Raw genomic sequence first — 15,099 nt, 5'->3', positions numbered from 1 at the left:
AACTGCCATTCGTTTACTAATAATACAAAATAACACCAACTTCCATTCGTTTACTAATAATACAGAATAACACCATCTTCCATTCGTTTACTAATAATATAGAATAACACCATCTTCCATTCGTTTACTAATAATACAGAATAACACCATTTTCCATTCGTTTACTAATAATACAAAATAACACCAACTTCCATTCGTTTACTAATAATACAGAATAACACCAACTTCCATTCGTTTACTAATAATACAGAATAACACCATCTTCCATTCGTTTACTAATAATACAAAATAACACCATCTTCCATTCGTTTACTAATAATACAAAATAACACTTGACTTCCATTCGTTTACTATTAAGCAATAGTAACAGTTACTTATAAGTATATAAAAGTTCCTTGTTTTTTTGTTTTTTTTTTAACCCAAGTTATTTATTAAGGAACATAGAATTTGGCAATAAATAATTATGTATTTTTGTTAATGCATGACATTAAAAAATCTTTTTGTGTCATTGTTTTGAGATTAATACATATATACAACAAATGGCTAAGATATTCATTATCTACAATTTATTAGTAATGACAGTGTTACAAATGCATTTATATGCCTATGCCCCCCCCCCCCCCCCCCCAAAAAAAAAAAAAATAAATAAAAAAGATAAAAATATGATGTTTAACAGAATTTCAAATTGTATGGTATTCGTGAGTAACATCATTGGGTGGTGGGGGACGGGGGGTATTTCTTATAAATACCATTCCCTTTTTCTTTTTCTTTTTTCATGTGTAAATTTTCCATTTTGAAAAGCAGTTAAAGTTAAAATCTTATTTGTGGTTAAAATTTTTGTCTAGGATGTGGAACCATCATTCATAGTCTTGGCTAATATTAAGATGCTCATCGGTAGTGACAGACAGTTTTTGGTTATGATAATAAAAATTCTTTCTGGTTTTTGTTGTTGTGTATGACAGATGCTTGTCCAAAGTGGATGTGTACAGGCATTTCTACAAATGTCTTTTGATTAAAATTACAGAAAGTAAGGCAGACAGTTAATTGATGCTTTTTCAAACTTGAAATTTATGAATAAATAGTGCAGAGCCAGTAAATCAATTTGGAGGAACCTTGCCTTAATGTTTTATATTGGTAAAATCCATGTGAATCACATAGTCAAATTGTGTATAGGAGACACTTTTGTCAGGAATGGAGAATCTTTACACAAGTTGGGCTGTATTTGACATCAGATGAGATGTGTTAGACGTTTGACAGCACAATTGATTCTTTTTTCATTTTTGCAAAGGCAAAGAGTCCTCTACTTTTTTTTGTGCTTTCAGAATTGGTGAGAGCCTGCACTGATTACCTGTCCACAGCCCCTCCTGGCACCATCCCCAATGTAGCAGGAGCCCCCCCTCCAGGAATGCCACCCAGACCAGGGGGACCCCCAGGACCCAGGGGACCACCTCCTAGGGTTGAGGTAAGTCATTTTAATCATTGGGACCACATTGGTTTCTTTCCTTGTCCTGGAGCAATATTGCTATGTTTTACCCAAGCCCTTACAGGAATCCTTATCTGAGAGAGAAACATTCATATGTAAAGCTGTTTTTATTGGGGGGGGGGGGGGGTATTTTTTATCTTAACATCTCTGATTTAATAATAGTGATAATGATGAGTACATTTGTATTACTGCTTATGTAATCACAACTCATATATACCTTATACATTTAGTGGGGGAAAACCCAAATAATCAAACATGCACAATTTGAGATCATAAATAGGATTTCGGTTACATAAAACTTTGTAGACAGGATGTGTCATTAGTGTGTAACTGTGTGGTCTTAGACTCACAATGCAACTTGAATAGGTCTTAAGGATTTAGTTGGCCTCATGGCATGCCCATAGCAAAGCCATTTTGTACAGTTTCCTTTACCCATCCAGCAGTCATTGATCTGTTAGGAAGTATTTCGTATTATCCTCTTGTTTGTTGATATTTACACCTTAGAACTGATTTCTTTCAAATGGGCTAAATTAAACATGTATGTGTTTCTGTGTTTTCAGCCACCACGTTTAGGCCTTCCACCCCCAGGTGTTAGAGGTCCTCCTCCAAATCTTAGGGGACCACCACCTAGTGGAGACTGGGAGAGGTCACAAGGTAAGTAAAGTCTTTTTAAAAAAATTGCTTTCAGTACATGTATTTTTTTCAAAATGCTCACCAAGTTATGCAGACCTGTGGTTTTTATTTATTTATTTATTTTAAAAAAATTATTGTTGAGATCAGAATTGCCAACTTCTGGTTTTTACAATTTCCTGCAAATTTGGCCATTTTCTCAGAAGACCTTGGCAGTCTGCAATCTGAGGAGTGTTGACGGAAGTTTGAATTGGGGAATAACAAAATCTCAATTTGACCAAGGCTCAGTGAGTTAGGATAAGATGACTTCATTGGGATGTGAATCCATTACCATTTGAATTGCAAAACAAAGCTATTGATTGTATTTGGTGAAGTAAATTGTTTTCACCAGACAAAACAATCATAACCAACACAAAACTGTTTGTTAACACTTCCATAGTCTATGAGAGAGAATTTAGTGAGAAGTGATTACCTCTCAAGTAGTCTAAACAATGTCAACTTTATTCATTCTATATGTCTGTTATATGTTGTCCTCCCATCAGGTTCTTTTTTTTTTTTCTCTCTCTCTCTCTGACATTGCTATATGACTTACAAGTGTTGTATATGCATTACTCCTGACAACAACAATCATATCCAAATGATCACACGATATATTTATGTACTACTTTAACCTTAATTTGTTCTCTTTTTATAGTTTTCTCTCAGATTCTGGGCATTGTTTTGTCATCGTTTTTTTTTTGTAGTTTATAAACTTCAGGAGAACAGATTGAGATCTTGTCTCACTCATTCAATTTACTTTCCTGGGTGGGGATCCTGACCTCCCATAGTGGGCAGGGAGGTACATACTGTGTCTTCTATCCCCTTATATCTGTTTTCCAACATGCTTTCTGTCTTTGTCTCGGAATGAGATTACTTGGTTTTGTCCTGGCACTGGCCGGAATCCTAGCTGGGAAGGAAGCAGTCAAATGCATAGTTATTGTGTTGGGAGATGATATTTTTTCCCCTGTAAATCATCTCTCTGTTATGTATTATTATATTTGTTATTTTTAATGTATAATGTAATCATTTGAGTGTGTTCCTCTTTGTTGGATTTTGGGCTTGTGTCTGGATGAGACTTATAGGTGATCTCAAACTAAGTTCATTGGTGGTACGCTCTTGGAATCTACATCTGATCCCTTTTTGTTCTCAGTTTCCCTTTGTCTTACTTTTTCTTGGGTGCTTTAATTGTAATTCTAGAACTTTTTACTATCCCATTTTCTTCCTTTTTATTGGCGCTGATATAACCTAAATGTGTTGCAAGCGCTATAAAACCCTTAAAAATATAAAAACATAAAACAATTTACTTTCTTTACTTCAGGTAGACCTCCAGTTCCTGGTGGCCCTCCCAAGGATTTCCTGCGTGGCCCTCCACCTGGTCACATGGGTGAGTGCATATTTTGCTTTGATTATTTAATCGAGAGTAACAAGTAGTGCTTGGAGAAGCTGGTGGATGCAATGGTGAAATGGGAGAAGACTTTGGATGAAAACGATGCGCAGGGGTGCCAAAGTAAACAGTGATGAAATGGAAAATATGTTCATTATTACTCGCTGTCATTATCATACAAACGAATGTTTCATCAAAACAAAGTACCCACATTTTATTGAAAGGAAATGACTAAAAAAAATTATTTTCTATGTCGCTTTCACTTTGATGTAACTAGTCACTAATTTTACTGATTTGACAACATTGTGTACTTACTTTTGCACCCTCCTGCTGGCAAATTATTTTTATGAGTGGCAAGTCTCCACCTTGATTCCTGCTTTGTTTTCCTAATTTTTTTTTGTCTGTTATTTATGATTTATATTGCTGCTTGAGTGGAATTTGAGTTTGAAAAGTGAGTGTGTGTGTTATTAGGTTTGAAGATTACTCATTTTTTGTTTTCAGCTCGGCCCCCAATGAGGTTTGATGGGCCTCCCCAGCCCTCTGCTACTCCATCCCCGTCAATTGGTCAGTTTGTGAGAATGGGGATTTCAATTAGAACTTATAGAAATTTAGTATCCTAATGGAATTATCTTACTTAGCAAGATATGTCAATTTCCTTGGTTAAACTGGAGCTTTTGTAGAAACTTGAGCTTTTTCATATAGCGCAATATCAACTAAACATGCTCAAAGCGCTTTCTAAAGGGTCTCTGATCAACAACAACACGTAACATGTAGATGGAGAAATAACACCAGTTAGGCGATATTACATTTTTTTCCCCGACAAAGACAACGCAGTTAAGGACCAGGTGTTCATTTTACGGATGGGTACGTGAGAAAATGTCAGTAAAGAGCCTTTTCCAAGGACTCAACTATGCACAGAGCGAGGCTCGAACCCAGGACCTTCTGATCCACATGACCACTTAGCCACACAAATATTAAGGATAGCCAAGCCCAAATGTTATCACAGCAACTTCCATAGAAAGGTAGTCCCTAAATATGTTATAAAAGGACATTTTGAAAAATGAGAGGTGATAAGGTTATTTATGAACAAACACAAGGCCCAGGATAATGAATGACATGAAAATTACTCGGCACTGGCAAGCACATCCAAGTCCAAATTTTATGGTTTAAAACAAAAAATTGGATTGATTTTATTAAACATTTTTTACTTGAAAGGTTGCTTTTTCATGCCAATATCAATTCAGTACAGTGAGGCTCATCTAATCAGGAAATGTCTGATTTTACTGAAATTGTCCAAATTCCTCAGAATATAACCTCAAACAACGCAATTGAATAGGGACTGTTTAACTATAAGTTGTGCAGACTATGTTATGTGGAAAGATGTGACAATCAGACATTAAAATCTTTGTGACTACTTGGAACAAATTAATCAATAGTTTCCAAGGCATTATGATGCTTTATTGTCCTTTTCTCAGTCTTGAATCATTTTACATATGAACGTTCTGTAAAGAAATTGGTATGTATATCAAAGAGAGATTAATCACATATTCAAAAAAAAGATTTAACCTGTGATTTTGCTCTCATTGACTGAGTACCCCTGAATTGAGGATTCCCATTAGTTTCCATTCATTTCAGAATTCTATTCTATTGTATAAGATTATCAAAGAGTGTATTGGATTTGGGCTCAGAGATTTTAAAGTCAACGAAATACATTAGTACTATATAGGCCTGTACAGTAGCCCCCCCCCCCCCCCCCCCCCCAAACAAAAACAAAAAAAAGCACACAAAACAAACAATAACCTTGAGCTGTTACGTAGCACAGTATACACAAGATATGCTTTACAAGAGGTTGCAAGCCAACAGCAACAAACAACGAGGTCAAGCTGCAACGTCTGTAAGGCGCCATTAGAGAGTTATAGCCCTTAATGCCATGTACTCAGTTTACATATTGTATTGTGAGTAAAGAGCCTTTTCTGAAAAGTCAACTTTGCATTGTCTACAGTGGGGCTCGAAGTATACAAGATGGAAAAGCCACAAAAGTAGATAAGATGGTTTGAATCAGACCCGGGTACTGTTCATTGCTGATGGACAAGAGGTCTTGACAAAAGAGCAAAAACCAAAAATATGATTCACAGTGATTTGATTCCCTTCCATCTGAGCTATTGGATCCTTCAAATGTCTTAAAATAGATTCAAAGTAATACTAAGCTGCTAGAAGCTGTGGACTGTAACAAGTAATAAACAAAAATGAATATAACACCAAACACTGGAACATTTTGGGTTCAAAACATCCTAAAAAAGATTGTCGTCGATCTTGTTTTATAGTAATGTATTTATTTTTTCATTGTTTTTTTGTTGTGGACTGAATGAGGTTTTGAACCCAAATCGTTCCTTATTTGGTATTTTGTTCTGTTTTGAAACTTATATTCATTTTTTGTTTATTACATTTCAAAATAGATGCCCTAACTTTTCACAGCAGTGTTTTTATGTTACTATAACCTGACATGAACAAGAGGGTCAACCGATTTATTTTATGAAAAATTTGGGAATATTGTCAACCAGAAATGTTAGCTATCATATAAGAATAAGTCATCAACTGTCTGAGGAGAGAGACCTCAAGAGATGTTAAGTATGTCATTGACTGATGGCAGTGTTGTCAACTTTCATTTTGTATTTTACCACTTTCAATACTGAATTTAAAATGTAGGTACCTTCTTTATGTTAGTTGTGTAAACTGAAATTTGAAAGGAAAAAAGTGACTATCTCTGGATAAGTCCTTGTGTGTACCAATTGCACATGTGTCACCTCTATCATGTGATGTGTGCTTTATTCACTTTTTAATGTATATTTATTTTAAAATATCTACACATCAGCCAACTGTCCCAATAAAATCGGGATTGTTCCAATTTGGCAATCTTGTGAAACAAAAGAAAAGAAAGATTAAAAGAAGAAGAAAAAAGGGATAGACTGTTTACATGTAAGAAAATGACCTTGGCATGTTTTAGGGTTGTAATTTTTTGAAGAACAATTTAGAACAAGGGACAAACAAATCAAACAAATTGAGAGTACATCAAGATTATATTTAATTCAATGCTGGTGGTTTTCCTCAGACTTGCGGAAATCTGCGATTTTGGAGTCAAGCGGATGAATCTCCACTTTATAAAATATATAGTGAGAGACTTGATGTGTGGGGGAACAAATAGATGCAGTTTTTCACTCTCCAGAAGTTAGCTAGTTATCAATGATAGTTAATCATCTCAATTGATCTCAAAGTGGGTGGTTAGTGCAGTAAAAATGGGGCTTAAAGGCAATCGTTCAAAATTTTCCTCCTTTTTCACTTTTGTCACCATGAGCACTGATTATTATAATAAAAAATTACTGTCATTTTGGGCCATGACTTTAGTGCGCTTGAGGTTGTCCTGGATTAACTCTGAAAAATTGGACAGGTTGTATTTATATATAGGATTCCTTATATATATATATTTTATATATATATATATATATATATATATATATATATATATATATACACTTGAAAGTTGTTTTTTAATATTTCTGGTTGATAGGCAGTTTATTCATCATTTGCTCTATATTTTTAAGCTACTCAGCTTAATCTAGCATTGCTATCGATTCTTCCATTTCTCCGACCAGGTTTCCCCCCAGGAGGTCCTCCCCCTCCCACAGCTGGAGTACCTCCACCAGGTATCAGACCTCCAATCCCAACACCAGGTACAGGACATTTCATCATACAAATTTATTTCATGTATTCAGGAAAATGCATCTTTATTCATTTTTTCTCATTCTACAATAGTCAGATCTGCAACAGATCTATAAGGTGATATTGAAAGAGGAATTAGATTACTAACCTTGATGAAGACATTGAGGAATATGACTGAAAATAAAAAACACTTCTCCAGCTCTAAAGAGTTAAAAGTAGTCATAATAAATGGAAATTAATAATGTTTTGACGTTAAAAGTTCTTATGAAATCTTATAAGGGTGAAATGACGTTAAAAGTTCTTATGAAATCTGATAAGGGTGAAATGACGTTAAAAGTTCTTATGAAATCTGATGAGGGTGAAATGACGTTAAAAGTTCTTATGAAATCTGATGAGGGTGAAATGACGTTAAAAGTTCTTATGAAATCTGATAAGGGTGAAATGACGTTAAAAGTTCTTATGAAATCTGATAAGGGTGAATATTTGTTCATGAGACAATGGCAATGTAATCAAATGTCCTTGACAGATTGGATTGGCTTTAACATCCAAAAAGCACATTAGAATGATATATTTCCCTGTCTCCCATAGTGGGCAGGGAGCTCACTTACTGTGTTTCCTAGCCCCCTTTAGTGGTTTTCCGAGTTGCTTTCTGTCTTTGTCTTGGAATGATATTACTTGGTTTTGTCCTGGCCATTGCCAGAGTCCTTTGTGGAGAGGGGACATTTTAATGTATAGTGTCAGTTTTGTGAGGTGATATTTTTTTCCCATGTAATCATCTATTATATTTTTTGTTTTGAATATATATCATGAATCGTAAACAATTGAGCGTGTTCCTTTTAGTGGGAACCTGTGCTTGTGAGATGAGGCTTTTAGATGATCTCAAACTGAGTACACTGATGGCGTGCTCTTGGAATTTTCATCTGTTCCCCATTTGAACCATTACTTTTTCTTGTGTGCTTTCAATTGAAAATCTATAACTTTTTTGACTATCCTTTTTTTTTTTTTTTTCTTCTTCCATTTTACTGGTCCTGAAATGATGTAAATATGTTTCAAGCACCGTAAAACCCTTTTAAAACAAAGTAAACGTTTCTCTTTATCATTGATTGAATAACCCTTATTTCACTCAGGCATGCCTCCCGCCGGAATGCCACCAGTGTCGAGTGCCCCACCTCCTGGACATATCCCTCCACCCGGGACTGCACCCTTCTTCCCCCCACCCACCATCCCTGGAGCTCCTGTGCCGGTGAGTTTGTTTATTTCACATTCTTCTAAATTTTTTGTTACATTAGGTTTATTTTTTAATATTTTTTTTGTAGGGGTGGGTTGGGGAGGTTGTGTTGGGGGTTTCTTTCTTTTTTTTTTTTTTTCTTTTTTGGGAGCCTGTGGCAAATCAGGAACTGAAGGCCTCAGTACTAAAAGTACTTGTGTCACATTTTTCATATTTTTATCTAATCAGTGATAAATATCATAAACTTTGAAGCATAATCACCTCCGTTCACTCACCAATTTTGTTCATGATCAACATAATCAATGTCCCCTATCTCAAAACTAGTTTTATTTTTTTTGTATAATCTATATAGCATATAGCTCATCCTAAATTTAACCTCCATTTTTTTCTAAACTAACTTACTGTGACTTAAGTACTTTTAGCACTAAGTTCTTCAATTGGAAAGAAAGGAAATATCTGGTTTCGTTTCCCTTCAAAGTATTTTACTACACCTATAGGTCTGTCATAGGAACTTGTCTGAATATCAATGCAAAGGTGTGATACAATCAATTATGTTTTAGACCTGCCACCAGAAATGATATTGCAGATTTCAACCATTAATTAGTCCTGAATCTGAATTATTGCTTTTTAAAAAAAAAAAATTTTTTTAAAGTGATGGGTGGGGGGTTTACATAGATTATAGCAACAATGTAAATCAAATTCAAATCACAGTTTATGCCTCCATAAAGAAATGTATACTCAAGTTGGGTAAGTTTTAAGGTTTAAGGCATTTTCATTCCTGTGTTGTAGAAGTATGTGTCAGTTTTTGACCCATTAGACTACCAGTTTGACGTATTTTGAGAAAGATTTGTTGCTCTTGGATGTACTGCCTCAATAGTGTCTGCTGCCATTATGAATAGTGTTTGGAAAATATGGACAGAGATATAAGTCACACAATGGCTGGCAAGTCCGATTCCTCTACAAAGCATTTTCTAACAAACTATTTTTTAACTCTTGACTCCAGGGTGGCCCACCTGCTGCAGATCCCTATGGCAGACCCCCTCCTCCATCAACATACCCGCCTGAAAGCCCTTTCAATAGATCAGCTGACAGGTAAGAGCTTTGATTTTGTTTTGTGAATTGATCAGTTCTACTAGAATTAACAGCCTAAGAACATTTGTTATCGTAACAAAACATTTCTGTTTACTTTGGTTGTTTTAGGGCCAAAAGATAAAGTTGAATTATTTCAGTTGTCATAGGTAAATAGCGGCCAACTGTCCTGATCAAATCGGGACTGTCCTGACATTCTGAGAAAAAATTTGGACTGTTTTATGTGAATGGAAATGACCCTTGCATGTCCCAAGATTATGCTTTTTTAAAACATTGAACAGAAAAACCTATTGATCTAAATTATGTTATATAATAATGGTCCAAACAATACTACTGTGTGTTGGGTCATAACAGTATTGTGCCTAAGGGCGTTCTGTTTTAGCTCTTTGAAAAGTTGGCTGCTATGTAGATAAATGTCGAAATAATTTGAGCATTGATAGTAATAATCAGCAATAATCAGTCAATCACACTATTCCACATTTTAATGGTGCATATACTGGTCTATAGCCGAAGCTAGTAAGCTTTGTTGACCAGTTATTAAACAAGGCTTGAAAAAGTGATTAAATATGGCATCACTTCATCGTGATCATTTTTACCAGCTATTTGGAAATTTCATTACTTTAGTTGATGAATTTATTTGAATTTGAAAACTTATTTTATGACTTTGTGCTTAGTTAAATATGGATCCTTGTTGCCCACCATCCATCATATCACAATGTGTTGTCATCAATTTTCTAGGCGTAGCCCAGACTTTAGGAAGTCTCCTCCTAAAAGGTTGGAAACATTTTATTGTCAAGATGTTATTTTGTTGAAAATGGTTGTGGTTTGCTTTTTTTGTTTCAGTTGGTTGATGAGAGATATTATTAAGAATCTTCCCCTTTCTATTTGAGGAATGAATACATTTAAATGCTTTATTTGAGGCTTATTTGCATTCTATTTTCCTTGTTTCTTGTTTGCACTTATGTTGCCTTTTATTTTCATAATAATCTACTAAAGAATTGCTCATCATTATTTGAAATTGATTGCATGTCATGTTTGATAAAGCAATTCTCAGGAAGATACTGACTTCATACTGAGATGGATCAAATGTTCTTCAATTTCAAAGAGAATTTATACTTTTGAGCAACAGATGTTGTATTGAGAGACAGAGATAGCTTGAGTATTTCCCTGGAGGACTAATTATTCATAAATACTGTTTATTTTGTTCTGGTTGCCATATTATCCCTAATAAATGCTCCTTTTGCTTGGAAAATTCAGCCAAAAGTGTTGTGCACTGCGCTGGGTCAATGGTTCTCTACCTTTTACTTGACAGACTGGTTAAAATTTAAACAAAATCTCTCGGACTGGAAGCAAAAACAATGAATAATTTTAGATTACAATAACTACTTTATAAAAGTAAATATATATAATTAACAATATGAACTTTTTGAAAGTCAAGTCAACACCTTTTGTCTCTATACTTTATCCTCAATAGGGATAGGTATGGAAATTTGAAATTATAGAATCTTTTTCGAGAACTTATCTCATTTTAATTTGGTTTGATAATTATCAATAAAATGTGAATAACATATAAAGGAACCTTTGAATGATGTACAAAGGGGTTTTAATCAGACATATGAAAGAATAAAACTCTTTTCACATCCAAGACGAATTGACTCGTGTCAGAATGATTTTTCACTAGAGTTACAAAATGTCTTGACGGCTCACTTCACTAGTAATGACTGACAATAATACAATCACCTCCTGGACCACAAGTCATTCTCCTCCCCGCATTAGAGCAAAAGAAGTACTGAAATGCCACGCTGTGCCATGTAGACTTTCTCTCTCTCTCTCTCTATGTTTTGTATTGATAGGACGATTCTATTTTACTATTAGGAGAATATTTGTTGTAACTTGAACAATAAGAGTATCAAAACTTTATTCTTGCTGTGTCATAACCGTAATCAACTGTTAACGGGGATAATATTAATTGTTGTCTGCATGAAGTACCTCGCAACTCAAGATAAATTAAAGAAGACAGGAGTTTTTCAGTTGAAGTAATTGTCTTATTATGATTTGTACCAAAAACTTAACTCTCTCAAGGTCATATGCATTGAAAATCGAACAAATTTGTTCGATCTTCCATGCATATGACCTTGAAAGAGTTAGGAGTTCTAAGTCAAGAGAGGAAGGGGGGGGGGGGGAAGGGGGGGGAATGCGCATATTAGGATTGGTAGACATAACAGGGATAATATGGTCATTCAAAGATTCAGGTTGTATGTAAATATAGTGGGCAGAAGCCTTTGCTTTATATTTCCTTCCTGACCAAGATGCTCTATGGATGCTTTATTGTTAAGATACTATCTGCTTCTGCTCTTTTCCTTCTCTTCATATATTTTTCCCCTTTCTTTATAAGTTACTTGTTTCAAGTTGTATGATTTGTACATTGTTATATTACTGTTGCATATGAGGCTACGACAAAAAGTCAATTCGGAACATTTTGACATACACATGGGTGCAAGCGTGCCGGCCGATTGGATTACCGAAAAAAATGTCGCCAGCTTTTTGCGATTTGGATTTGATTGATTTTTTTTTTTTTTTGACAAGAAACTTAACAAATTACTCCATTACAACCTTGGATTAAACATACAACAATTGTGGACTACTATTATGAAGACTAGATGCTGAGAACAAGACTTCAAATGACGAGGTGAAGTCCGTGAATATTGCAGGCTTTTTCAGATTATATGTCTGGTCATAAGTAGACTTGCAGGCTTTTTGAGGTCCAGTTGCTTGCACCCATGCATAAAAAGACACCAAAATTAAGTAATGCAACGAAATTATAGAAATTATTCAGCTGTCATGAAATTTTCTGGATTGGGATAACAAATAAAGGAAAGAAAAAAGTGACAGACTAGTACCAAAATGGTAGTAGGAATATCTACTCAAAGTGGAGAAATGTTTGACGAAATTTACTTTTAATCCACTCTTTAGACACTTTGAAGCTATTCTTTTGGTACCATACTTTGTGCGTTTTTTTTCCTCATAAGGTTATTTTTCTTTATTCAATCCTGAAACTAGTCATGATTAACTCCTTCCATAGGTTTTCAAAGTAATTGATACTTACTGACTTGAAACGTCATGAGAGTAACCTTATATTTCAGTCTCATATAGTCAATTTACAAAGAATTTCATGGATTCTAAGAATAAAATAAAAGGGTTGATAGAGGCATAAAGAAGTTGATGTGAATCAAAGCACAAAACAACTTTGATTATTGCCAAATATTTTTTTCCGGATAACTTAATGTTACTGTATTACAATCTCATTGATGATGCCAGAGATCTTGGTGAACATTTCATAGATATTTAAATGACTTTATGTCAAATATGTAATTCTTGGCAGATACAAGGGATCGACAACCATATATATTTTGATGTCATTAATTATTTTTCAAAGTCTCACAATCAAAATGAAATGATGACAAGTCATTATGAGATGTGAAAAGGAAAAGTCCATGATCTCATTCTAACCAGTCACTTTCTAATAGAAACGATTGTTGGAATCTAGAGATACACTATGTTACAATTTTTAAACAAACTCATAACCATTAATGTCCCTATTTTTTCTCTCATTACGAAATATTGTTACATATTGTCAATGTTTTATTTAATTGGTGGAATAGCCACTGCTTTTTGTCTTTATGTGAGCGACTTCCCTTTAGTTAGTTGTGTTTTGGAGAAATAAAGATGTCGATGTGATCATTGCCTCTACTGATCTTCATTGTTTAAAAGTTATATTATCACTATTCTTCAAAATATGGGCCCTACTTTGAGAATGTTTTTTTCTTTTTTTTCTTTGATGACTACTATGTTACTAGTGTGCACCTGTGTGAGTGTGTCTATGTCAATATTGTATTGTTATAAATGTGTAACCAAATGACAAATTGCCACTTTTTGAGGACAATAAAGATATATTATTATTTTCTTTTCTCTCCCCTAGACACGACCCTCCATCTCCCCAACTGAGCGACCAGGAATTTGAGGAGATTTTCCAGAGAAACAAAACTGTCTCCAGCAGTGCAATCAACCGAGCTGTTCAGGACGCCAGTTCAGGCACGATATTTTAACTTCTTTGCTTATAGATAATATATGGTTTCTTTCGTTCATCAAATATTTTTTGTAATATGCGACAAAGGTTGTTGTCGTTCATTCACATAGACAGAAAGTTGAACAAATTGTTAGTATATACATTTATTTGAACACCAAAGTATTGGAACTCTCATATTTGTGATTCTTTAATTGTTTTACTTTAGCCAGCGTTTTGATTTCAACTCTTAAGACTAAATTAGAATCACTTTACTTTTTTTATAACTCTTTATGAGCGTTTCAATGAAATCAATTTCTTATTTTCAGAGTAGTATTTTATCATCTATTTATTTATTACTCATTTATTTATTTATTTATTTTTGTGAGTGTATATTGCTATCTTTTTCAATACTTGATACTAGGTGACTTTGCAAGTGCTATAGAAACCCTGGTGACAGCCATATCCCTGATCAAACAGTCCAAGATTGCCACCGATGACAGGTGCAAAATCCTCATTAGCTCACTGCAAGACACACTTCATGGCATAGAGGAAAAATCATATGGATCTAGGTATGTTCTTATTTTCTATCTGTTTATGTATTGTATTGACACTGTATCACAAATCATTATTAACCTTGCTTTTATTTCTACCTTATTTCTCTTTTTGTCTGTCTCTTTAGTAAAATCCTATTTTAAATACCAGTGAATAATCACATTGCAATTGATATACAGATTTTTCTAGATCTTGGGTATTCACATAAATGAGAAATAAGAGATTTATTTTATTTTTCAATTTATGCGAACTTGTAGAGCGAAAAAAAGACAAAAATAGAGACCTACACAATTTTTGTAAGTCAAGTCCTGACTTTTACACTAGCAAACATGGCGTCTTGATGTGACTGGTTGCTGTGGTTTCTTTTTATCTTGCCCATTTATAAAAGCAAGAAAATACTGGTATATGTAAGATTGGCTTGTAGTTTATTTATCTGATTATGAAGTCCTTGAATTAGAGATTCAGAATTAAAAAAAAAAAGTCTTGGCCATTGTTATCATAATTCTCTTCTCTTCTTTTCTCTTCTTTCTTCCAGGAGTACTCGTCGTTCGAGATCCCGAGATAGAGAGCGTGAACGAGAACGATTTGAAAAGAGACCTCGTCACAGGTCTCGAAGCAGGGAAAGGGAGAGAGATGTCAGGGACTACCGTGACCGCTCCCGGGAAAGAGAGAGAGAAAGGGAACGCCATTACGATGATAGGAGAGAAAAGGACCGTGAACGAGAACGTAGTGAACGAAGTGATAGAGACAGAGAAAGAGAACGTAGCGAGAGAGAGCGCACCGACAGAGAACGTATGGATCGTGAGAGGGAACGTGCTGACCGAGAAAGAGCCGACAGAGAAAGGATTGACAGAGAACGGGTCGACAGAGAAAGAGTTAGTGAACGAGAACGGGAAAGAGACAGGGAGCGT

The 15,099-nt window shown here is 34.8% G+C and overlaps 1 protein-coding gene across 15 annotated transcripts in view; it reads left to right on the top strand.

Annotated features, from left to right (window-relative positions):
• The window catches only part of LOC144978093 (cleavage and polyadenylation specificity factor subunit 6-like), a 41,268-nt gene that overhangs the window by 8,633 nt on the left and 17,536 nt on the right, over positions 1 to 15,099 (top strand). For 4 of the 15 annotated variants that reach the window (XM_078923657.1, XM_078923655.1, XM_078923658.1 and 1 more), the window contains exons 7-17: positions 1,323 to 1,462; positions 2,044 to 2,137; positions 3,471 to 3,536; positions 4,038 to 4,100; positions 7,187 to 7,264; positions 8,381 to 8,496; positions 9,485 to 9,573; positions 10,309 to 10,344; positions 13,550 to 13,662; positions 14,058 to 14,205; positions 14,724 to 15,099. The exon at positions 14,724 to 15,099 is cut by the window's right edge and continues 39 nt beyond it. In XM_078923657.1, the coding sequence (XP_078779783.1) occupies positions 1,323 to 1,462; positions 2,044 to 2,137; positions 3,471 to 3,536; positions 4,038 to 4,100; positions 7,187 to 7,264; positions 8,381 to 8,496; positions 9,485 to 9,573; positions 10,309 to 10,344; positions 13,550 to 13,662; positions 14,058 to 14,205; positions 14,724 to 15,099 (1,319 nt within the window). The remainder of the gene's footprint in view (positions 1 to 1,322; positions 1,463 to 2,043; positions 2,138 to 3,470; positions 3,537 to 4,037; positions 4,101 to 7,186; positions 7,265 to 8,380; positions 8,497 to 9,484; positions 9,574 to 10,308; positions 10,345 to 13,549; positions 13,663 to 14,057; positions 14,206 to 14,723) is intronic. The other 11 variants (XM_078923662.1, XM_078923659.1, XM_078923660.1 and 8 more) reach the window with 3 other exon arrangements.

This window comes from Berghia stephanieae, chromosome 8 (assembly GCF_034508935.2).
Source record: "Berghia stephanieae isolate SIO BIC M18660-M18661 chromosome 8, UCSD_Bste_1.3, whole genome shotgun sequence".
Lineage (NCBI taxonomy): Eukaryota > Metazoa > Mollusca > Gastropoda > Nudibranchia > Aeolidiidae > Berghia > Berghia stephanieae.
This window is presented reverse-complemented; position numbering and strand designations above follow the sequence as displayed.